Source organism: Oncorhynchus tshawytscha, linkage group LG24, assembly GCF_018296145.1.
Source record: "Oncorhynchus tshawytscha isolate Ot180627B linkage group LG24, Otsh_v2.0, whole genome shotgun sequence".
NCBI lineage: Eukaryota > Metazoa > Chordata > Actinopteri > Salmoniformes > Salmonidae > Oncorhynchus > Oncorhynchus tshawytscha.
The window spans coordinates 20996151-21019370 of record NC_056452.1 but is presented as its reverse complement, the minus strand read 5'-3'; the positions used below and the strand labels follow the sequence as shown (position 1 = coordinate 21019370).

At 41.3% G+C, this 23220-nt stretch overlaps 2 protein-coding genes across 6 annotated transcripts in view; both read right to left on the bottom strand.

Moving 5' to 3' along the window:
• Positions 1 to 8604: 8604 nt before the first annotated feature.
• On the bottom strand, positions 8605 to 10403 carry LOC112223283 (dickkopf-related protein 1). The gene is made up of 4 exons (XM_024386298.2): positions 10049 to 10403; positions 9685 to 9826; positions 9348 to 9479; positions 8605 to 9245 (listed from the first exon to the last, which is right to left on the bottom strand). The coding sequence occupies exons 1-4, from the start codon at positions 10256 to 10258 to the stop codon at positions 8992 to 8994; spliced, it is 738 nt and encodes a 245-aa protein (XP_024242066.1). The 5' UTR covers positions 10259 to 10403; the 3' UTR covers positions 8605 to 8991.
• Positions 10404 to 12467: 2064 nt separating this feature from the next.
• LOC112223434 (cGMP-dependent protein kinase 1) overlaps positions 12468 to 23220 on the bottom strand; it is a 166022-nt gene continuing 155269 nt past the window's right edge. For 2 of the 5 annotated variants that reach the window (XM_042305513.1, XM_042305511.1), the window contains exons 10-17: positions 17960 to 18074; positions 16052 to 16191; positions 15228 to 15317; positions 14977 to 15118; positions 14679 to 14842; positions 14337 to 14522; positions 14181 to 14247; positions 12468 to 14071 (exon numbers count right to left, since the gene is read on the bottom strand). In XM_042305513.1, coding sequence (XP_042161447.1) covers positions 13973 to 14071; positions 14181 to 14247; positions 14337 to 14522; positions 14679 to 14842; positions 14977 to 15118; positions 15228 to 15317; positions 16052 to 16191; positions 17960 to 18074 — 1003 coding nt within the window. In that variant the 3' untranslated portion in view covers positions 12468 to 13972. Of the gene's footprint in view, positions 14072 to 14180; positions 14248 to 14336; positions 14523 to 14678; positions 14843 to 14976; positions 15119 to 15227; positions 15318 to 16051; positions 16192 to 17959; positions 19003 to 23220 lie in introns of those variants that run through there. The other 3 variants (XM_042305514.1, XM_042305512.1, XM_042305515.1) reach the window with 2 other exon arrangements.

The window sequence follows — 23220 nt, the reverse complement described above, 5'->3', positions numbered from 1 at the left end:
AAACCCAACACATTTACACCTCTGCGAGATCAAAGATTTCCCCTCTTTTCTTGTGAATGTGATCACTTAAGCAAATGAGATTGCGTGTAGCCCCTCTCTTAGTCTAGTGTAAGTCAGTCTTTTGTGTAAAACAAAAGGGGGCATTATGTATTTCACGGTGGAAGAGGTGGTATCAAAGGTCAGCGGCCCCAATCCTATTAAGCCCTTTAAACTGTACAAGGCACAATGGAGACAATTGAAAACACACAGTAAATAGGCTTCGGCCGCTTTGGCGGCTTCCCTCTATAGAGGCATGAGGAGAAATAGATGTGACATAATTGGCCTTAATATTGAACATCAGAAGATTGAGTGATCTGGAGGAATGGCATTGTCCCTTTCATTCTCGGGGCAGGAGATAGAGAAAGGGCTTTTGTACCAAAGTATTTGCTTAACCTCCAGAACTATTTTGAGACATGGGGCTACAGTATGCAATGTTATCTCACTTCAACTCCCTTTGACCTTCATGGGTTCAAACCAAGAGAAATACTGTCAGCGGGCCTCTTGCAATGCAATGTTGACAGAATTGGCCATCTTCACTCAATGACATGCTAACAAATTATTCAATTAGCTTGAAATGAATTTATGACTTGAAGTGAGCGATTTATGGCCCATTACACATTGGCTGAATTAATGTGAGAGTCTTACGGAGAGAAATGGCTGAATTTGTGTTTCTTTCCACTTTCTAAGAAGCATCAGATTTATATACTCCAAAGATGTGCAGTTTGGTCACTTGGAAAGGGCCCTTAAAATTGTCTTGATTTAAGATACATTCACTTTTTCAGTGTCAAATACACAGGGAATCATATTTCACTCATATTTTGTTTGTTAGTGTGAGTCAGCAGAGCGATTTACGTGATACATGTTGTATACATGTGATTAATGTGGAATGCAAAACAAAATGCTCTTGACAGAGTTGCAAGAATTAAAGACTTTTCAAAGAGAAATGAGACCAACATTTCTTCCCAAAGAAAATCTGGGCCAATCTGAAATGCAGCCCAAGGGGATTTATTTATCTTGTTTCATTTTGTCTGGCACTAAAGCTAGACATAACGTTGTGTTGTTTTTTAGTGTGTGCTCGGGAACTGAAAGAATCTATCTAGAATGGTATGTCGGGGTGTCCAGAAGGCCCAGTCTGAAGCATAGCCTGTCTGAATCAGATCTTTCTGCAGCTGTAGAGGCCTGGGCTGCCTGGAACACTCAATTATAGTCTTTGAAATAGGCCTATAACAGAAAAGAATGAAATCTAATGCTAGCCTAATCAGTGTTTCCCAAACTTGGTCCTCATTTAGATTTTTTTCCCCGAGTACAACCCTGCTGATTCAAATAATCAACCAATCATAAAGCTTTGATCATTTAAATCAGATGTGTAGTGTTAGGGCAAAAAACAAAACAGAGTTTGGGAAACGTGATTGGTGAAATTTAGTGTACGATTATGCCAGGTTGTGTGGTTCTTTGCAACCAGCAAGCATACAGAGGTAGGGCTAAAGTAGTTGGAGGTATGCAAGTTGTTAGGCTTCATTATGACCTGTTTTGTATAAAATTATTTACAAAATGTGTCAGAACCCTTTGGCGACACCGACTTTGGCAGTTTGTTACATTATAAATCATATTTTTTTTATGGTGCTTGTAAAAAAGCCTGCGGACATATTCTTGTTGTTTCTGGACATGAGGAATATGCAAATGATGTTGGAGTCTTGTTGATGTTGTTGAAAAAGGTTGGCAGTCGAAGAGGACCGTGGACTCTTTTTCGAACTTTTTACTCAGTCAAACAAATAATGCTATATATAAAAATATGGTTTGTTTAGACTCTAGGTTGCATCAATATTTGCCATTGTAGGTAAAGTTGAGTGAGATCACATTTCTAGTAGTTGACTTGAGGCTACACCAAACCATGTTTTTAGACCACATTAGATTGAGACAATGCAATTTGTTGAATCTCTAATTTGCCACGACATTTACCTGAGGGCTTCATCTGGACACAACTTTAAGGTGGTTGTGTGTTTGCTTGGATAGCAGACTACCGCTAGTTGAAATTGACAGGATATGTCTGCACATATGAATTTCCACCAGACATTAAATCATTATAGTGAAAGTACTTTCCATTCTTTAATACATTAAATATAATCTGTTTCAGTGACACAAGTGCCACATGAAGTCCTGCTGTCATGTTAAATCAGCATGTGTCTGAGACAAGCAGAGATTCACCATATCAAAGGACTATCTCTGTGACTGACTGGCAGAAGTAAACCTGTGGTTAATGCTAGGATAATATGTTGGAACATACAGTATCACAGTCCTGTGTTTGTATGAATCATCAGCGTTTTCAAGCCAGCAAAACACAGTGTCGCGTTTTAGCGTGAAGAGTCTGAATCAAAGCATCTATTTACCTTCTCTGGGTTACGAGGCTGTAGTTTAGGTTAGGTTAGCTGTGGTTTCTACCCCATCACACAGACACATGCACACACACAGCTGGTTACAGTCCTGTGCAGCAGGCTGACCTTGTTTTCCCTTTCCCCAGACCACTTTACTGTAACTCAGAGGCTGCATTTACGACAGGGGGCCAGTCACGTATTTCCTCATCACTTTCCTCTCTCTCTCTCTCTTTCTCTATCTCTCTCTACCAGATCTCTCTTTCCAGTATGTTAATATAGGGTATTCAGCAGGACAGCTATTGCCTTTTCATGTCCACCTTATTCTTTTTTGTGTGTTGGAACACAAGGGCTGCCTAGTAACCTTATGACAGTCATTTCCTTGGCACAGAGAGATTCCACCTGCCTGATGCAGATGTAGCCTGGAGACATCATCCTGCAGGAAAACCTTTTGGATGAAGGGATTTATTCAATCCGCATGGTGGGAAGTTCAGCGTTACAGCGTGATTGAGAAATTTATAGGCAATTTTCAAGTGTTAGCGGAGACCGCATTCACGGTAAACGCTGCATGATGTTCCATCAGAAATTCCCTTTACATTTCTATTGCAGAGTCTATAACTCTTCAGGGATCCAGATTGAATAGAGCCTGAAGCTCTATTGGAATACATTGGAAAGGATTGGAAGGAGGGAGTAGAAGCAGACAGAGTGTATTGATACAGACAGCATACTGAGTACCCTTGTCATTAAGGATGTGGCCAGCTTCATAGAGCCAGATGACAAATCCATCGCATATTTGTGGTTGGCTATATCAATGTCTGTCTGGCAGAGAAGCAGAAATCCAACAATGATGCAACATGTTATGCTTCTGGCAGAGATAAAGACCTTTGGTTGGATAATACAGAGGTAAATGTGAATATAGTCTGTCTATAATATACCAAACAAAAATATAAACCCAACATGTAAAGTGCTCGCCCCATGTTTCAGGAGCTGAAATAAAAGATCCCAGAATGTCTCCACAAGCACAAAAAGCGTATTTCTCTCAAATTTTGTGCACAAATGTGTTTGCATCCCTGTTAGTGAACATTTCTACTTTGTCAAGATAATCCATCCACCTGACATGTGTGGCATAACAAGAAGCTGATTAAACAGCATGATCATTACACAGGTGCACATTGTGCAGTGTAATGTCACAAATGTCGGAAGTTTTGAGGGAGCATGCAATTGGCATGCTGACTGCAGGAATGTCCACCATAGCTGTTGCCAGAGAATGGAATGTTCATATCTCTACCATAAGCCGCCTCCAATGTCGTTTTAGACAACATGGCAGTAACTGGCCTCACAAAAGCAGACCACGTGTAACCACACCAGCCCAGGACCTCCACATCTGGCTTCTTCACCTGCGGAATCATCTGAGACCAGCCACCCGGACAGCTGATGAAACCGAGGATTATTTCTGTCTGTAATTAAAACACCTTTTGTGGAGAAACACTCATTCCAATTGGCTGGGCCTGGCTCTCCAGTGGGTTGGCCTATGCCCTCCCAGGCTTTCCCATGGCTGTGCCCCTGTCCAGTCATGTGAAATCCATAGATTAGTGCCTAATGAATTTATTTCAATTGATTAATTTCCTTATATGAACTGTAACTCAGTAAAAAAAAATGAAATTGTTTCATGTTGCATTTCTATTTTTGTTCAGTATACGGTACATCTGCAGGTCCTAGGCAATGTGGTAAACCGTCTTGTGAGCAATGTCTTGGTAATAAACACAATCATTACTCCATATAAATTGCAATAGATACTGATGCTTGAGGTAATGCCTTCAGCTAGCTTTTACTTGAAGATGGACATTTACATGTAAGTCATTAAGCAGACGTTCTTATTCAGAGCAATTTACAGGAGCAGTTAGGGTTAAGTGCCTTGCTCAAGGGCACATAAACAGATTTTTCACCTAAATCCTTTATGTCTCTGACGGTCAGATTCTGACCTGTAAGTCTTTGGGTAAACCTGCGACGTTAAAGGTGTTTGACTGTTCCTTTCTGTTTGTGTACTGACCCACCCAGACAAGCGCCTGCTCTTTAGAAGTTTGCTTCTCTGTGAGCTCCTATGTGTGATGCCTGACATCATTACTGTTGGAATTTCACGTCTGTAATATTCAAACATGGCAGTCAGGCTGAGTACAGCCGCTAGTATTGGGTCATCTATCTTAGTGCTAAGAAACAGCTTTTGCTGTGTCACTGACCCCAAAAAAACAAAACAATTAAAATTGTTATGAACTTATTGTACACTCTTAGAAAAAAAGGTGCTATCTAAAACCTAACATGGTTATTCGGCTGTCCCCATAGGAGTACGCTTTGAAGAACCTTTTTGGTTCCAGGTAGAACCCCTTTGATTCCAGGTAGAACCCTTTTGGGTTCCATGTAAAACCATTCCTGCAGAGCATTCTACAAGGAACCAAAAAGGGTTCTGCTTGGATCCAAAAATGTTTTTCCTATGGGAACAGCCGAAACCCCCTTTTGGACCCCTTTTTTTTCTAATAGTGCACAGTATATGTGTCAAAATCATGCTTTTTTTTAATCATACTTATCAACTTCTTACATGATGCTTACATTGTGAAGTCACACAACCAAAATCTTGTTCGAGCAAAACCAAAGACTTGTAGAAGTGACAACTCCCGGAAGTCACCACAGTTCATTTGCATCTTCTTAATAAGACATGTCAGGGCACATTTATTGGTAGATCCGATTCGGTCATATCAAGGAGAGTCAAGAGGAAGTTGTTGTGCCACTCCTTGTCCAATAAGGTTATAGCCTCCAGATCTGCACTGTAGTGTTCACAGGAAGGAGAACATAATTATTGTCACCCACACTAATGGACAGTGGGGAGGCGGAAGGGCAGGTTTAATTACTAATCACCTGTATCCTGTTTTCCCATCAAACCAGCATCGTTAGTCCTTTGATGCCGACATCAGAGGGCCATAGATAGCAGTGCATCCACAGGTTGTGGGCAACAATCTCCCTTCCTCGCCTCACCAGTTATTATCTTCATCGTTTAAATGACAGAGATCCACGGTGACGTCCCTATTCATGCAGTCGGTTATATTACATCCACTTATATTTACTTACAGTTCTTGGAAAATAACAGCCCACCAACATCCTCATTCAGATATGAATATACAGTATTAGAGTAAACTCTGACCCTAATATCTATTTTACAGCTGCTTTGGGTGCAACCAACTGGAGTAATTATAGACTGCGGGGCTCACTTAAAGAGATGTGGGATCCAGTTCAACATTAAAAACATTAGAAGAAGACCAAAGGTTTCATCAGGAAGAAGGGTTATCGGTTAGCAGGTATCGTTATGTTTCGTAGATGTTTAAAGATCTGTATTACAGTTGCCTGTGTGTGCGATCACAGATCCAAAATCAGTTTTGTGATTTAACATTATGACGATCTTCTGATTGGTTCTCTTTTCTTTTTCTCAAATTAATTTTAAAGCCTACATTTACATTTTTAGCAGAATCAAATTGCTTAAATATATGAATAAAATAATGACACCAAAATGTAGGGCTCTATTCAATCTTTAAAGCTGAAGTGTGACGGATTCCACGCAATAGAAATGTGAAGGTAATTTCTGCTTAAGCCGACACGTGGCGTTCACCGTGAACACAGTCTACGCTAAAGTGGGAACGTTGCCTTTACATTTCTATCCCGCTGTAAAGCTGAACTTCCGCGATGCGGATTGAACAGAGCCCTTAATGAAGAAAAAACACACAGTACATAGTATATAGGACAAATAGTCTTGACCTCTACATCCAGATCAACAAAACACACAGGTTCGAACGTGTGTGTTTATTAGCACATACTTGACCAAACACAATGCCCATTTCACATGAATGTGTTTGAGTTTTTCTAACTCTGTTTGTTTGCAAGTCTCTAGTTACACAACTACTCACAACTTCAAAGATGAGGGGGCTTTGAGGTACTCTGTAAAACATTCACACTGCCCTGTTCAGTAGAGGTGAATTGCTGTTTTATTGTATCGGACAGCAAAGAGGGGATCCGTTATTTTACACCGAATGTTGGCTGATTATTAATAAATGAGTACCAGGCAGAAAAGAGTACCCTTCCCTTTAAGGGTGTAGATTTAAAAAAAGCACGATCCTTGCTTTGGAGTTTTAAAGATGTCCACTCTTTTCCTCAAATAATTAGCTCTATGTCTAGTTGGTCGCTTACGGTTTCCTCCTCGCCATTGTACTGAGATTCCATCCACATATGTTTCAGGTCCACCCCGCCGCGGAGAGAAAGCTGGGGGAAGCACATGTATGGGTAGAGGACAACTGAAAACTGTATACCCCGTGCTTTGAAATGCCTACCGCCACTGCTTTGTCTCGCTTGACAGCTTGACGTAAAGACGAACTCTTCAGTTTCTCGTTAAGCCGGGGGAACGCAAAGGAAGTTGAACGCTGCGTCCAGAAAGAAAAAGTACTTTAAAGTGATGCGATGTATTGGGGATACAGAAGTGTGTCCGTTTGATACATTGCTTCCCTTTCGAATTACATTCATTTGTTGTAGAAGCAGATTCATTCAATTAATGTGTTATTGTACCCACGGTACGCTAGTGATTTCAAATCCAATCAAACTTTATTTGTCACATGCGCCGAATACAACAAGTGTAGACTTTACTGTGAAATGCTTTACTTACAAGCCCTTAAGCACGATCTGGGACAAGCATGACGGCACTATCGCCACGCAGCATTCATACCTCCATGCAAGTTCAGCGTTCAACATCGGAGTTCACTTTGTTATCTGAGTAAACTGGGAGTTACCATCATGCCTCTATTATCATCGCTGTCTGATAAACTGATCTCTAAATATGAACTTTTCAGGAAATTGAAAAAAAAGACAATTTTCTTCCCCATTAACGAACATACAATTATGAAACTTCAGAAGCTATGCTGAATACATTTTACTGGTCCTAGAGTCATGAAATGCTCAGAGTACATTGAGGAGAGTTTTCAATAAATTAAAAAAAGATATATATAAAAAAGTATGGCATAATGGACTTACAAGGTTTTTCATCATTTAATGATGATATTTTAGTTAGACCCTATGGTTCTTCTGCTCAGGATTAACAGGTCAGAGGGAGTGTGGTGAGCCACTAGCTCCCCTATAAGTCACCGTAAAACAGCCATATGGATGGCAGCAGTAACAGAGGGAAAGGTCCTACCTACACTGTGCATCACATTAAATCAGCAGTAGATGTTTCAGGTTAGGATTGCTGCAATAGAGGGAAGTAATCACAGTGATTCTTATAGCCTAATAGGTTATTACCATAATAGGTGGAGTTTTGAAATCAAATCAAACTTTATTTGTCACATGCGCTGAATACAACAAGTGTAGACTTTACAGTGAAATGCTTTACTTACAAGCCTTTAACCAACACTGCAGTTCAAGAAGAAAATAGTTATCAAGTAGGCTAAAATAAAATGTAATAATAAAAAGTAACACATTATGAATAACAATAACGAGGCTATATACAGGGGGTACCGGTACCGAGTCAGTGTGTGGGGGTACAGGCTAGTTGAGGTAATCTGTACATGTAGATGGGGGTGAAGTGACTATGCGTAGGTAGCAAACAAACAGCGAGTAGCAGCAGTGTACAAAAGGGAGGGGGGGTCAATGTAAATTTGATTAGTTGTTCAGCAGTCTTATGGCTTGGGGGTAGAAGCTGTTAAGGAGCCTTTTGGTCCTAGACTTGGCGCTCCGGTACCGGTGTTGTGCGGTAGCAGAGAAAACAGTCTATAACTTGGGTGACTGGAGTCTCTGACAATTTTATGGTCTTTCTCCGACACCACCTATTGTATAGGTCCTGGATGGCAGGAAGCTTGGCACCAGTGATGTACTGGGCCGTTCGCACTACCCTCTGTAGCGCCTTACAGTCAGATGCCGAGCAGTTGCCATACCAGGCGGTGATGCAACCGGTCAGGATGTTTTAGAACTGAAGCAGCGTACATCAATAGTTATAACGGTTGTAATACCTTGTAATAAATAGGTCATGTTTGGAATTGGTCGGACTAATTGAACAGCCAATATGACTCCTTTGACGGCATCAATTCATTTCCCCTTTCCCTTGGTAGTTCTCTAAACAAGTGAATTATTACATGCAGTAATGTGCAAATTATTTCGTAAGACGGTTAAATATCGTCACACTCTTTATTTCAAATAAAAAATATAGACATTTATATCAGAATCTATATAAACTCGTATAAATCAGAGTTGATACATGTAAATAGAGCACCTTCTTCGAATAGTTGTGACTAAAAATATTTAAGTGCCATCATCTATCTATATGTTATGTACAATACAGTAATTTACTGTAATAATCCTATCTCAAGTTCCATAGAGAAACAATCACAACTACTCTTGTCATTTTTGAAGAACAAAATCTGAAAAACCACACAAAAACAGTCCCAATAGAAAACTCCTTCCTCTCCACTTCGCTTGTCGGAAATCACACCAGTCCTTTAGTTTTTGAATTTCCGAAAAGCTACGGAAATCCGTGGATTGCTGCTGACAGTTCGTTGATTCAATGTCTTTGGCAAGTGTGCAGACTTCGAGATGCCTTGCTGTTGTGCTCCCCTCTCTGTGTTCTGCAGGACAAGCCGTCTCCACAGTCACACCGTTGAAATATCTCCAAACCGTGTGTGCCTTTCCTTTGGTGTTTGGTGCAGACCTGACCTTCTTGCACCACTGGCTTGCAGATCTTGGACCAGAAATGGCGCGCACAGCAAAGTCCCTCTGTGCAATCCGAAGACCTCAGGCAGTTCTCACCTTCTAGACCTGAACAAATAAGTTACATATTGTAGGCTTTGTTTATAACAAGACATCGATCGCCCTGAGTCCATTTTCAATACTACATTTCATAGCTGATTCGTTACATACCTTTTGGGGTTTGTGAAAGATCTTGTGTGGGCAACTTGGAGTGCAGTTCCACTGTAGAGTTCTCCTCGTGTGTATTGAAGATTGGCATTCCGATGTGCTGAACGATCTCAGGATTGCTGGGCAAACACAGGCCTAGGAAGAAAACAAGAAGATCAAACATGAGATGATGTGCTTGAAATTACACTAGCTCCTTCAAAAAGTGTGTAGAATTACTCAAATTCAACTACACTTCTCTTCAAAAGATCAAAGCAGTGAGGAATGGCATTAGACAACATATTATAAATGCACGATAAAACATTAGATTGTGTAATTTAACATGAACGTGTCGGCAAATCACCATTACTGCACTGGTTGCCAGGGCAGCACACAGCGTCCCGGATACAGCGCTTCCTGCGCTTCTTGCATGGGAGACAGGCACCTCGGGACTCCAAGCAGAAACCATGGTCACCGCACTCCTCATCGGCAGAGCAACTCAAAGACTGAAAGAAGAAAGTCAGATGATTCATTTTATGAATTCAACTTTTTAGAATACTTGCCAATTTAAATAGTAGGCTATGTATATTGCTGATGGTAAACTGCTCAATGTAACTATGAGGGAAACTACGGTCCATTTTAAAACCTCCAAATTAAACACAATGGATAGGCTACTTTGATCAATATAAACTTGCCCAGTCTTATGATTTATGGGATGCTGAGCTTACCTGTACGGTATCAATTGCCAGGTTTTGGGTCCCGCTGTCAAATGTAAATTCGTCAGGGCTTGCGCTGACCGGGTGACTCGGACCCGCCACTCCAGGTATGTTCTTGATGGCATTTGAGTTGAGAAACACTGATCCAGCGCATGCCGAATGAAAGTATCCGACCATCATGTAAAAGGCAGCGGAAAAAACGAATGGCAGCATAATTGTCATTGTAGAAATTGTTATTTTGTGGAGAAATGGTTCCAATTTCAATAAGCAATAGTAGCCTATATAGACCGAGGGCAGGTAGGAGCGCACTAGTAAAGCGGAGTAGGGCTACCTCTGTAATCCGATGATTCCTGATGTGCGATTTATACATGTGGAGTTGTTTGCATTCCCGCCCCCAGCTATGTGTAACAAAGGAGTGGATGACATTTCAAAGGGTTCGAGCTCATGACGCATCCCACAGCAAGTAAGGCTACCCACCCATTGGCCGGGAATCCTAATCCAAAACGTCTCGCAATGTTTGTGTCCAATTATCAATGACTCTTCGCGAGATGACATCAAACAGACACCGACACATTCTTTTCTTGGACACGTTACCAGCATTTGAAGCGAGATAATATAAATAGTCATATCACCAAGACGCAGCTACAATGTATAAACGATGGAATAGGATAGGCCTACATTTTACTCATCATTTTTGGCAGTTTATCAACATTTATTGAGAAATGTGCAGCCTCTTTTATCCCACAAAAGGTGCCACTTGTACTTCTAGTCAAATATTTCGATAGGATGAAAATACTAACGGGGTGTATGGTACATCGTTTTTCGTTGTAAACATAGCCTACTGTTTATAAATCAGTTATAACTTTATAACTATAGTTGCTTTCGTTGACCACAGACGACGCATTGGGTGATTATTCAAGATATTTTCTCCCCATTATGAACCGCATTTGATCGGTAATTGTAAGGAGAGAACTTTGAAATGCACTTGATTAAACAAGGCGGCGAGGATCAAAGAGAAATATGCAAATCTCAGAGTGAAAAGTTTACCGAATAAATTACCATTCAGGCTAACTGCTTAAAAAATATGAGTTGATGATTAGCACCCCGCGATAAGGAATTCACATCGGTCTCTCTGAACCTTAATCTGTAGCCTGTAAAACAATTAGACACACAAGTATTCCCTTCCCCTCAGATAAAGATAAAGCCTAACCTCTAAAGCACCTCTTGTGTTGATGTAGTCTGTTGTGCCAATTCCAACAATACTGAGAAAGTAGAGGCATAGGCCTGCTAACCAATAGGTCTATGACAGCTATTTGACAATCAAAAGTTTAAATCAATAATTATTTGAATAATTCTAGAGAGAATTCTAACTGTTGCTTAATATCAGGTTATGAAAGACAGTCTGTCTGGTTGGAAAAACATGTCGGGTCTTAAATCAGGAATAGTGGTTTAGAAAACGGTATATATAAAAAAAAAGGTTAGCCTATAAAATAGAAATACAAACCCAAAACATCTCATTTGAGAAGTTTAAAAAGTGGAAAATGAATAAAATCTTTAGAAGACTATAGGGAATTGCATCATGACTGAATAAAATACAAAAAAAGAACAGTTATATTTTAAAGTGATTAAAATATTTTCCAAATTTGAACCATAGCCTAAATAACTGAACCAGCTTTGAGATAGGTATGCAGGAACAAAATACGATTTAACAGTTTCAAAGTGCACGTCTGCCAAATACTTTGGGAAAGCCTTCCTAATAAAGGGCTTTGATGTTGTTGACAGAGGTTAGTTAGGCTATACACTTCATTAAACGTGAATTGGCCGCCTTCATCCCAATTCTTTGGTCTGTAGGCTTTGTTTTAATTGTACATCCAAAGCCTACAGTGGTGTAAAATGAAGCTTGTGTAAAGGCCCCTTTGATGAGGACAGATCAAACAGCCCTGAACCCCCATGCCTTAATCAGACTACAGCAGCCATGGCGTTTTTACAAACAGTCCGTTTGCTCGGCTTTTAGCGGGTTTTACCAGACATTGTACTCAGCCAATTCATTTGGTTGGATGCCAGGTAATCCTGTTTGGAAATGCCTGGTTGCGGCCTAATCCATTCATCCTACAATAGACCCTCCCTAAAGTGTTAAATAAACATACAATCAGTTTATGTTGGATTGAAATAATAAAGCGGCAGACAATTCACTTCCTAGTTTAGCAAGATAATAAGGCTATCTATCGCCCGGAGGGTCAGGTGTTCAGAAAGCTCCCTCCCGTGGTGAGAAAGAGTGACCATCAGACGAAGTAATAACAGTTTACTTATCATGTAATTCGCTCAAATGCGCTGCCTTGTAGTTACAGGCCCAGTACAAAAGACCAGTAAAGATCAGGGAGTAGCCAGAGAACCACTTCACCAAATAAAAAAAGCAGCATCTCCATTCATATTGATTGAAAGTAACATTTTATTGTAAGAAAAAAGGCATACAAATAGCTGGACTATAAAAAAGCAACGAGCCAAATAACGACGACAGTTTAAGTTGTCTGACCTTGTCATGCAGCATTAAAACAAATATTGAACATATATTTTGGATGCCATCGAGTTAAGGCACTTTCAATAATGCCAAAAAGCCATGTAATGATGCTCAGTACTGGGGTGAGCGACTTCACAGTCATTCAGTGGATGATGGCGATAACATGAAAAGATAATTCAAGTTTGAGGAAATATGTCACGATATTTCACTTGACAAAACATTCAAACACAAATATTCAAATTAAATAATGATTTTCATAAGTATATCCTACTCATATACATATCACAAAAATATCAGCACTACATATTTATGTACAGAAATATTTACTTCTGGTCATACAATAAATAATATTCATAGTGTTTTGAAAGTCGGTATAAACATTTGAAATGATGATAATGTATTTGGTGCCTGTAGAATGGCAGTCATCTTGTCATTCATTTAGATATTATCATATTGTAAAGGTCCATGTTGATGGGAAATGAATCGTGTGAATTGTAGAATAATCTCTATATGACAGACTGACTGTATTTTGCCATGTATCAAAGTCCACTTGCTATCGCCCAAAATTCCCAGTGTTTGACATCACCTCCTGTGTCCCTCTGGTATAAGCCTGTTTTTGTATCAGTACCAATTTGCCCTCTAGTGGCAAACAATGTTCTTGGCTGTTTCTCCACTCGATGGCTCGATCATCCCTTTACTTAATAAATAACTAAATGGTAATACACTGAAAGTCAAATATGTCCTTGCAACTCAATTTGGCAAAATAGTTTTATCAATCAAACAACTTTGCTATAAACGGTGTAATTACACGTGTTCAATTGTGTGTATGCTTGTGTGCGTTTTCGAATGGAATACAGTACGCATTATATACAATATATAATCTTTATGTTTTGTAATCGTAAGTGTAATATGATACAAAGGAACTTGTAAAAAATAACATTTCGATTATTGATGACAAGCGTTTAGAAGAGTGTCAACTCCCCTGTTGGAATCGTGGTCCTGAAGACGCTACAACAGACAGCTGGAATCTCCCTCTCAGTCTCACTCGACTCAGTATCACAAGTAATCACTGAAAACACTGGTAAGTGCTAACAGCCACAATATAAACCTAAATATACAAATATGTGACAACAACAAAAAACTCTCCATGAGGCGATCCATGGTTGATGGTGATGTTGGGAGACTGAAGGGGACTTCTGTCAGCTAGACCATTAGTCCCAATGTCACCTCAGAGGAGAGTGGAGCAACATCGGCGAAGGCATCTCGGTGACCCAGAGCGGTACGACTGCCCCCTTCACTGTCACTATCGGTTCACAGCATCATCAACTGTCTGTCTGTCTATCTGTGCTCTGCAGCCAAACCCTTGAAGGGCTTCCCCAGGAAAGGGGGAGGGGCCAGAGAGGCTACTACACATGGATTTAAAAATCTGTGTCCCAGCCAGACATGTCATCTGGAGGAGGGTCATCGTTGTCCTCTGGGAAACTGTCAAAGTTGCTTGTGTCAGTTGACGACGAGACCTGATGGAGAAGAGGAGGAGGGGCTGGATTAATGGCATGTCACGCTATAATATTGAAAATTAAGCCTTCACTGGCCTGCTATTTTAAAACTATGCATATTTTGACTTACATCAGGGATGATTGGAGGAGTCAGGGTTCCTTTCCTCAACCCCTCCCAGTTAAAGCCTTCAAACCATCTGAGATTCAAACAGAAAAAAAACTGTCATCTTAGCTGTTGTTTTTTTGGTCTGCAGTGCAATCATGGCCATTAGCTTACTTGACTTACTTGTGCTTTTGGATATCTTTGACTCCATTTTTCAAGTTTCCAAGTCTTTCCGAAGGATTGTCCCTGCATAGTTTCTTTATCAAATTGGCAGCATTTTTGGTGATCTTCTTTGGAAATTCAATCATGTCGATTCCTCTCAGGATAATATTATATGTCTTCATTGGATCTGGCCCTGAAAATGGCGGGCTGAAAAAGAAACAGGAGCATTCATTTAAAAACAAATAGGTGGTCACAGGTATGGGAGACAGTGCAGGCATTCCTTCTGATCCCAGGCACTTATTCTATAGAAGATATACAATAAGATAACCTATGGACAGCCATATCCACAATCGTCCTCCTTACCTTCCAGTCAGGAGTTCGTACATGAGGATCCCCAACGACCAGTAGTCAGCGGAGATGTCATGCCCCTTGTTCAGGATGATCTCAGGTGCCACGTACTCCGGGGTCCCGCAGAAAGTCCATGTCTTCTTCCCAAACCCAATCTTCTTGGCAAAGCCAAAGTCCACCTGTGAAAAGCCAGAAGAGCCAATGAGATCCATTGAATGGACACCCTTTCCAGCAGGTCCTTTGGGTCTTGAGCCATATTCGTATACTGCAGGTGTGGAGGTGTCTTCAGGACTTTGTGGCTCTGTCCACTCACCAGTTTGGCATAGCCTCTGTGATCCAGGATGAGGTTCTCGGGTTTGAGATCTCTGTAGATGATCCCTTTGGAATGCAGGTAAGCGAAGGCCTCCACCACACAGGCTGTGTAGAACCGTGTGGTCGAGTCTTCAAATGAACCTCTGCAATGATGAAAACAGTGTTCATACATATTAAAGTGATGGCACCAGGGGAAAGCAAGGAAACATGGTGTCATTTGAAAGTGAGTTGGTTGAGTTTTATTTCCCATACCTGTCCCTAAGTATGGTCCAGAGTTCTCCCCCAAGGCAAGCCTCCATCAACATGTAGAGATACTTGGCATCTTTGAATGTCCTATATAGCCTGAAACACAAAGAATATGTAAAAAAAAAAGTGTAAACTGTAAATGACATCCTTTTCTTGAGGATAATGAACAATGGTGTAAAGTACTAAGTAACATACTTTAAAGTACTACTTAAGTATTGGGGGGGGTATCTGTACTTTACTATTTATATTTTTGGCAACTTTTACTTCACTGCATGTACTTTTTATTACATACATTTTCCCTGACTCTCAAAAGTACTCATTACATTTTGAATGCTTAGCAGGACAGGAAAATGGTCCAATTCACACACTTATCAACAGAACATCCCTGCTCATCCCTACTGCCTCTGATCTGGCGGACTTACTAAACACAAATTCTTTGTTGGGGTTGGGGGTTGGAGTGTGCCCAACAACAAAAAACATCTAAAATTGGGCCACCTGGTTTGGTTAATATCAGGAATTTGAAACTATTTATACTTTTACTTTTGATACTTAAGCACATTTTAACAATTCCATTTACTTTTGACAATTAAGTATATTTAAAACCAAATACTTTTATACTTTTACTCAAGTAGTATTTTACAGTGTGACTCACTTTTACTTTAGTCATTTTCTATTAAGGTATCTTTACTTTTACTCAAGTATAACAATTGAGTACTTTTCCCACCACTGATAATGAAGCAGTCTATGTGTAAAGATACCAGGAGAGATACCTGGCTGAGATTAGGCAACCTCTCTACATCTAGCTAGTATCTGACTGTATCTATAGTGACCTGACAATGAAGTCCGAGTGGGCCTCCTGCATGATCTGCTTCTCGGAGCGGATGTGCTCCTGTTGCCGCGTGTCCACGATGTGCCGCTTCTTCAGGATCTTCATCGCAAACGTTTTGATCTCGTCACTTTTGAGCTGCACCTGTAGAAGGACACAGACGATGCAAGGTAATTGAGCATCTCAAGGTCAATGACCACTAAAAGCAAACTGAACAACATCTGCGTTGTAAACAAGTACTGGCTGTGAAGAGCAAGTCTTAGTTCAGCCATTTTAACACTTGTTCTATAAGGGCCCAGTAATAGCAGATGCGTCATGGGTCTATTCGTGACGCCTGATGACTTGGAAATAGTTTAACCGGGAACAGACATTCTTCACATTGCGTATCTCAGGGAGCACCTACATGTCCAGGATCATTCAATACCCGGGCTGTCATTCAATACCCGGGCTGTCATTCAATACCCGGGCTGTCATTCAATACCCGGGCTGTCATTCAATCCCAGGGCAGTGAACACGATGCCTGGGGGCAGGAGAAAGGCCACTTGATTTTACTGAGGTTGCCGCATTGCCTAAAATAGGGCAGGGGATTCCTCTTTAGGAAAAGCTGGGCTTTTCCTTTGCCTTAACTCTCTGAGACCCCGCTGGTCCACATTGCGCCATGCTAGCGCTCACCTGATCTCTCCCTCAACTTTTCTCTGTCTGTTTACATGCTTTCATGTGTATGGTTTAAAATCTGATTTTATTACTGTGGCTGTGTCAGCTGTTTAAGTTTATTTAAATTTTTACTGACAAAATGATGATTGTGCATTGCATTCAAAATATATTAATATATATAATATAATTTGTGTGTAATTATAAACTGGGTGGTTCAAGCCCTGATTGCTGATTGTCTGACAGCCATGGTATATTGGCCATATACCACACCTCCTCGGGGCTTATTGCTTAATTATAAGCCAATCAATGTTATAACTAGACATAATTGATGTCTTGGCCCACATTTGGTGTTAGTAAACATCACAAATATATTATGCCTATACTACATATTCAAGCAGGATGAAGTTGGAATGTTCCTGAGAACTCATTTGCTATGTGACACTGTGGGTCATACAGATTGCCGTTTATTGGGATGATTCTTGTTCTGGAGGCAGAGCTGAGCGATTTCCACTAATGTGCAAGCTGAAAAGTTTAAATTGTCTGAATCGTAAAAATGCATAAAAATAAAATTTGCTTTTTGGTCTTAATTTAAGGTTAGAGTTAGGCATAAGGTTAACCCTGTAGTTAAGTTTAAGGTTAGAGTTGGGTTTAAAATAAAAATGTATGACTTCGTGGCTGTGCCAGCTAGTGACTACCCTGCAGAGCTGCCTCCAGTACATGAGTCATCCCAATAAATGCCATCCTGCGTGGGTCACAAGGCAGGGCTCCATTACCTCTTCTGCCCTTATAGTGGAAAGTTACTTTGAATAGACATTCTGGACCTGAGCTGGCTGAGACTGCTCCATTATAGAACAAGAAGACCCACTGGTCTTTCCTATCCCTTCTGATGTCACTCAATTACATTCAAACTTCCCTCTTTATTCCCTGCCAATGGTTTAAAATGAAATAGGACATGTGCCTTAGGCAAGGTCTGGAAATGTAGAGCTCCACAAATCAGGCCTTCGATAGATTCAACAAGGTGTCTGCACCGAATGACGTTCCCTTGAAATTAAATCATTGGCAGTAATCGTGTTTACCCTTCAGAACATCCTAGCAGTTTTACCATCGTGGAAAAAGTAACATTATCATCGATGAGCAACCGTGTCTATGCAGTCTACCCAGTTGACACTGTACGACAAGACATTGGAAGTGTAACAGCGTACAAAGAGAGAAAGGGAGGGAGAGAGAGAGAGAGAGAGGCATTATAGACAATACATACTTTATTTAAACATCCTACCAGCTCCACGCGTCCGAAACCTCCGACCCCCAACGTGTCAATGATGTTGAAGTCCACCAGCTTCAGGTTACAGAAGAAGGCGTTCTCCGCTTCGTATCTGAATTTTTTGAAGTGGAAAAAGGGAAACTTCTTAGAAGTCTGGATGGAGTAGGAGGTGATTGGGAATGACAGTGGCGGGGATGGAGCCGGGAGACTGTTCTGGCGCTCCCTCTCTTTCCGCACTGGGAAAGGTATCACCAACTCACGCATCTTGTCCTCACTTTGGTCTGACCAAGTAAAGTACTGAAAAACAATCAATTGGACCCCTCTGACAAAAGTCAACGATATGGTCAATAGAAAGAAATGATCTGCCTTGCAGGACAAAGATGTTATGTTGCTTCACGAACACGTTCTACACAGCATCTGTAAGAGTTCTTTCTCGAAAGTGGAGTTAAGGTGCCATTTCCAGTTCACATTTCGAGGGTTGGAATATAGCTTTATCTGTATGTGGAAGATTGGTGTATTGGCCAGGTCTTCAGATTCTGTCTGCATGTATCTCAGTCTGTCTAGGCTTCCTCAGTCCTCTGGGTGTTGATTTCAGAGTCCAACAATTACAACCTTCAAGGTAGACATCCGTACTTTGAAGTAACAACCAGGAGTATTGCAAACAAAACAAAGGAAATAGACAGACATAGACTTCTGGTAGAGGTATCCCTCTAAAAGTTCAATCCAAGAAAGTTCAATCCAACACTGAAAAAACGTGTGCTCTGCAGACGGGCAATGAACGTTACAGTACACCTTCTTAGATCACAAGTTAAGAAGAGACTAAAGCCTTGAAACCAGACTGCAGGACAGCGAGCGACTAAGGTGTGTGTCCATGTCAAAACAAAAAGCCAAATGTTCTCAGCTCCAAGTACCAGTGACTACTAATACTGCCTGGCTGATCCCACTGGTATTTTTAGCACGTGGACATTGCTTGAGGTTTACCCAGTTACCAAGGCTCTGAACACCTTTCCCTGCTGCCAAACTGAGCCTCCATCATCTGCAAGGCCTTACACCTCACTGATAAACTTCAGCTGCTGATCACATCTCCATAGAAAACCACCATGGACAGGATTTGGTCCCTCACTGAGCTGAAGTGGAGAGAGTAATTTTCCTGATTTCCTGATTAGTTTGAACCAACTTGGTTGTTAATGACAATCATGAAGGACGGTCTTCAATTCAGCTAATTGGTGAATGAGTGAATAATCAATTATTAACTCCTTCACTCTTAGTAAAAAAAGGTGCTAATCTAGAACCTAAAATGGTTCTTTGGCTGTCCACATAGGAGTTCCCTTTGAATAACTCTATTTGGTTCCAGGTAGAACCCTTTTGGTTCCAGGTAAAATCCTTTTGGGTTCCATGTAGAACCCTTTCCACAGAGGGAACATGGAACCCAAAAGGGTTCTACCTGGAACTCCTATGGGGATAGCTGAATAACCCTTTGGGAATCCTTTTTCCAAATAGTGTATAATAATCTTGTGTGGTTGTATGGAAAATCTAACAGATATACATGCCTGGAAGAAGGCCTGAAAATATCCTGTGAACAGGGGCTATCAGGTTGTTTCCCTGCAGTGAACAGACATCTGAGCTCCTGAGTGATCCCCAGGATCTGTTGGGAATGTGACTAAGTGTCGGCTTCAATTGTCCCATTTTATGCTGGGAATTATCTCCCATCTTCAATGTGAGTTTGTAGTGATCAAAACAGGGAGGACCCATGTCATTTTAGTAGTATAACCTCAACACACACCCACTGTATCACATGATGCTGGTGGGAAGTGAGTCCCAAGAGAAAGGGGAAGAGTGGAGTGGTTACTGGCTACTAGCCACTTCTGTGACAAGCTTCTAGGAAAGTGATGACATCTTCGCACTCCCTGGCAGTGTGTAGAACCTGACACCAGCCAATAAGAGAGGAACATGATGGGGGCCTGGGAGGGGGCTGCATCGAGGGATGAATCATACCATCCACACACCAACACATCAACCTGGGTTGGCCCTCAGTCTTCACACAACAAGTGCCACTTAGCTTTTTATGAGCTATTGGAATCAGAAATGGAAAAAGTCTTGCATCTCAACACGGGTTGGGTGCCTTGCCACATGTAAGCCGTTACTGAGGCCAATGTCAACCAGACGCACATGGGCTGACCGCTCATCGGAATGGTGACCCACTACTGAAACACTACTCTTTATGCCGAACAATAGGTTCAGGGCTTATAGGTCGACTCTCAACTAAGGCTGTGTAGACGGTATAAAGGCCTTACCGAAGGCCACCCAATAATTTCAAACTTTTACAGGACCAAATATCTAGTCAATGTCTAATTAAATGCTCAACTCATGCAAATTGTATTTTTATAGTTCTAATAGAATGTGTCGTATTTCAAATCTGTGTGAATCCTAGGGTTTTTCTTTTCTGTTTATATAGTAACGTTTTTTTTTACCTCCCCAAATGTGGCCACCTCACTTGTTGTGGAGTCCATTCCGCCACTCAACTCTCTCGAGGCCTTAAGTGGTAAAAGGTTACGGGTGGGGTGTCACATGATGTAATTGGTGGGCTGCTGACAGAAGCTATGCTGAGTGATGTCTTCGGTGGACAGGACTGAGAGGGGCCTCAGCGGTGTGGTGATTCTCCACAACGTCGTCAGTCAGTCCCATTCTTCTGTCCCAGGGTAGCCCATGACTTTGATAAAGCTGTGACGAGGTTTAGGTTAACAGTGATCTTCTCTTAAAACAAGACGGTGAACGTAGACACAAGATTGAATTCTAGACTCTCAAACCATATGGATATTTTTTCACTGCCCTTATGGGGCACTTTAGGCCTACTGACCTAAGACGACCCTTTACACAACGCCATATAGACTACAATCCTTTCCGAGTGCTAGAAAAGACATGTCTTCAAACCACAACATTTCATCATATGGATACTAAAGCCACACAATGTCCTGTTATGAGACATGAATACTTATTTTTATTTTAAATTTTTAAATCCTTCATATCCAATTCAATTTATCTAGGCTACTGCCCCCTTGCCCCTCAACATACCCGACCTGCTGCTGAAAAGTGTGATCACAACACAACAGTCGCATTCCTCCATTCTGACATGTTCACTACACTATTGCTGCCGTGGCAGCTGTCAAAATATACGCTAAGTCCGAACCTGTGGCTGGATGAGGCCGCTCACCTCAGGGGTCAATGCACAACTAAGACCGACCCATAGGGGTTTGACCCCCACATGGTTCACAATAAAGCGACCACATGGGCAGAGACGACAAAAAAAACATCCTTATTGAAACCAGCTGCCAGGTGTGAACGTACAATGCAGCATTTTGACCTGATTACGCCCCCTTGATCTGCGGACCTGACAACTCAAGCCTGGGTCAGTTCAACACGGCGTTATCCTTGTCACATTGTGTTTCGTTCATTCAGGCTACCTTGTATCTTGTATTGTAAGTAATGCACGTGTTGATCAATCGTGCAGCCTTTGATGTTGTTGACTTGTGATGATCTCAAACTATTTGACTCCCACCATGTACTCGTAATTGTAGCTTGAATTGAATTTAGCTACTGCCCTATTTTCTATTAAACTTCTATTGAACTGTTGGTTGAATACACTAGTACAGCTGCTATACAGCTCCATATTTGTACAGCTGTGTTGTGATCGTGTAGCCGTAAATGTCATGGCCTTATATTTGGGATGTTCCTGGTTCCTGACTCCATTCTCAGAGCCAAGCACGAGGTCTAACAATCAAACAGAAATGCTCTACTACAGCGCTGAGCTGCCACCGATCTCAGCTTTTTTCCCTGCAATGGCATATGGCACCTGGTGATCTACCCTAAGCTTAACCTTTACCCTAACCCTAACCTTAACCCTTACCTAACCCTAACGCTACACTCTTAGGGAAAAAAGGTGCTATCTAAAGTGGAAAATGGTTAAGGTAAGGGTTAAGGTTACACTCTGAGGAAAAAAGGGTTCCAAAAAAGGGTTCTTTGGCCGGCCCCTTAGGACTCTTTTGGTTCTAGGTAGAGCCCTTTTGGGTTCCATGTAGAACCCTTTCCACAGAGGGGCACAGCCTATGGGCACAGCTGAAGAACCCTTTTTCCTAAGACTGTAGCTTTAACCCTTACCTTAACTATTTTTTAAAACTTTAAATAGGGTTGGGACGTACCAAGGATACCAGACAGCAAGGTTCGTGATCTATGGGAGGGATCGCATCACATAACTCATGTCCACAAAAACAGGGGTTACATTCAAGTCTGAGTTACCCATAATATCTCATGTCACGATTTTACCACATGACTCCACTGCACTGGCACTATTCAAAGAGACATTGCCTAGGCTGGGACTAAAGGCCAAATACAAAAATAAACTCCTCTTTCATAAGTGTCTTTCAAGATTCTTTCAAGATTTCAAGATTGTCTGTCAGTAGTCAACAGGTAACACACTCCCTTGATTTACCAATAGCATTACAGATAATGTCAATGACTTGATCAAGAATTTGAAATGTGACTTTTTGAAGAAAAAATAAAATCAACGTTTATTCGTCACGTGCACCGAATACAACAGGTGTAGACCTTACAGTGAAATGTTTACTTACAGTCCCTAACCAACAGTGCAATTTTTAAGTACCTCTCTCTTAAATAATGTGATTATGAAATAAGTTCAGCGCTTCTGGCCGGGCTTCCCTGTTGCCACATATAGAAGCTGTTTATACTCCTACCACTGAATCGCCTCAGAAAATCATAAACATTAAGAGACAGTAGAAAACACCTCTACAACAAAACGGGGAGACTGAATTGAGTTCAAGAGCTCTCTATCACACACGTGAAAACCGCAAGGTCAGAAAACCGCACGGTCAGCGCTTCTGGCCGGGCTTCCCTGTTGCCACATATAGAAGCTGTTTATACCCCTACCACTGAATCGCCTCAGAAAACCAATAAGTGTTTAGAACACAGGTGGCTGGTGACACCTTAATCTGGGAGGACGGGCTTATAGTAATGCTGCAACGAAGTAAATAGAATGGTATCAAACACATCAAACACATGGTTTCCATGTGTTTGATACCATTCCATTCACTCCATTTCAGAAATGATTATAAGCCTGTCCTCCCCCCACCAGCCTCCAGTACTTTAGAGGAACCGAGTTGAAACAGCTGTCCTGGAGCACTCCCACCCTCTAATGTTTACAAATATAGAACCTGTTCCACCTGGGGAGGCAGAAAAAGGAGAGC

Bases quoted from the DNA above. Each gene is read 5' to 3' on its own strand.
- LOC112223283 (XM_024386298.2), bottom strand. From the start codon at position 10,258: ATGACAATTATGCTGCCATTCGTTTTTTCCGCTGCCTTTTACATGATG. The intron at 9,827-10,048 runs GTAAGCTCAGCA...TTCTTCTTTCAG, and splicing joins TGGCAATTGATACCGTACAG to TCTTTGAGTTGCTCTGCCGA. The intron at 9,480-9,684 runs GTGATTTGCCGA...TTTTCTTCCTAG, and splicing joins TGGCAACCAGTGCAGTAATG to GCCTGTGTTTGCCCAGCAAT.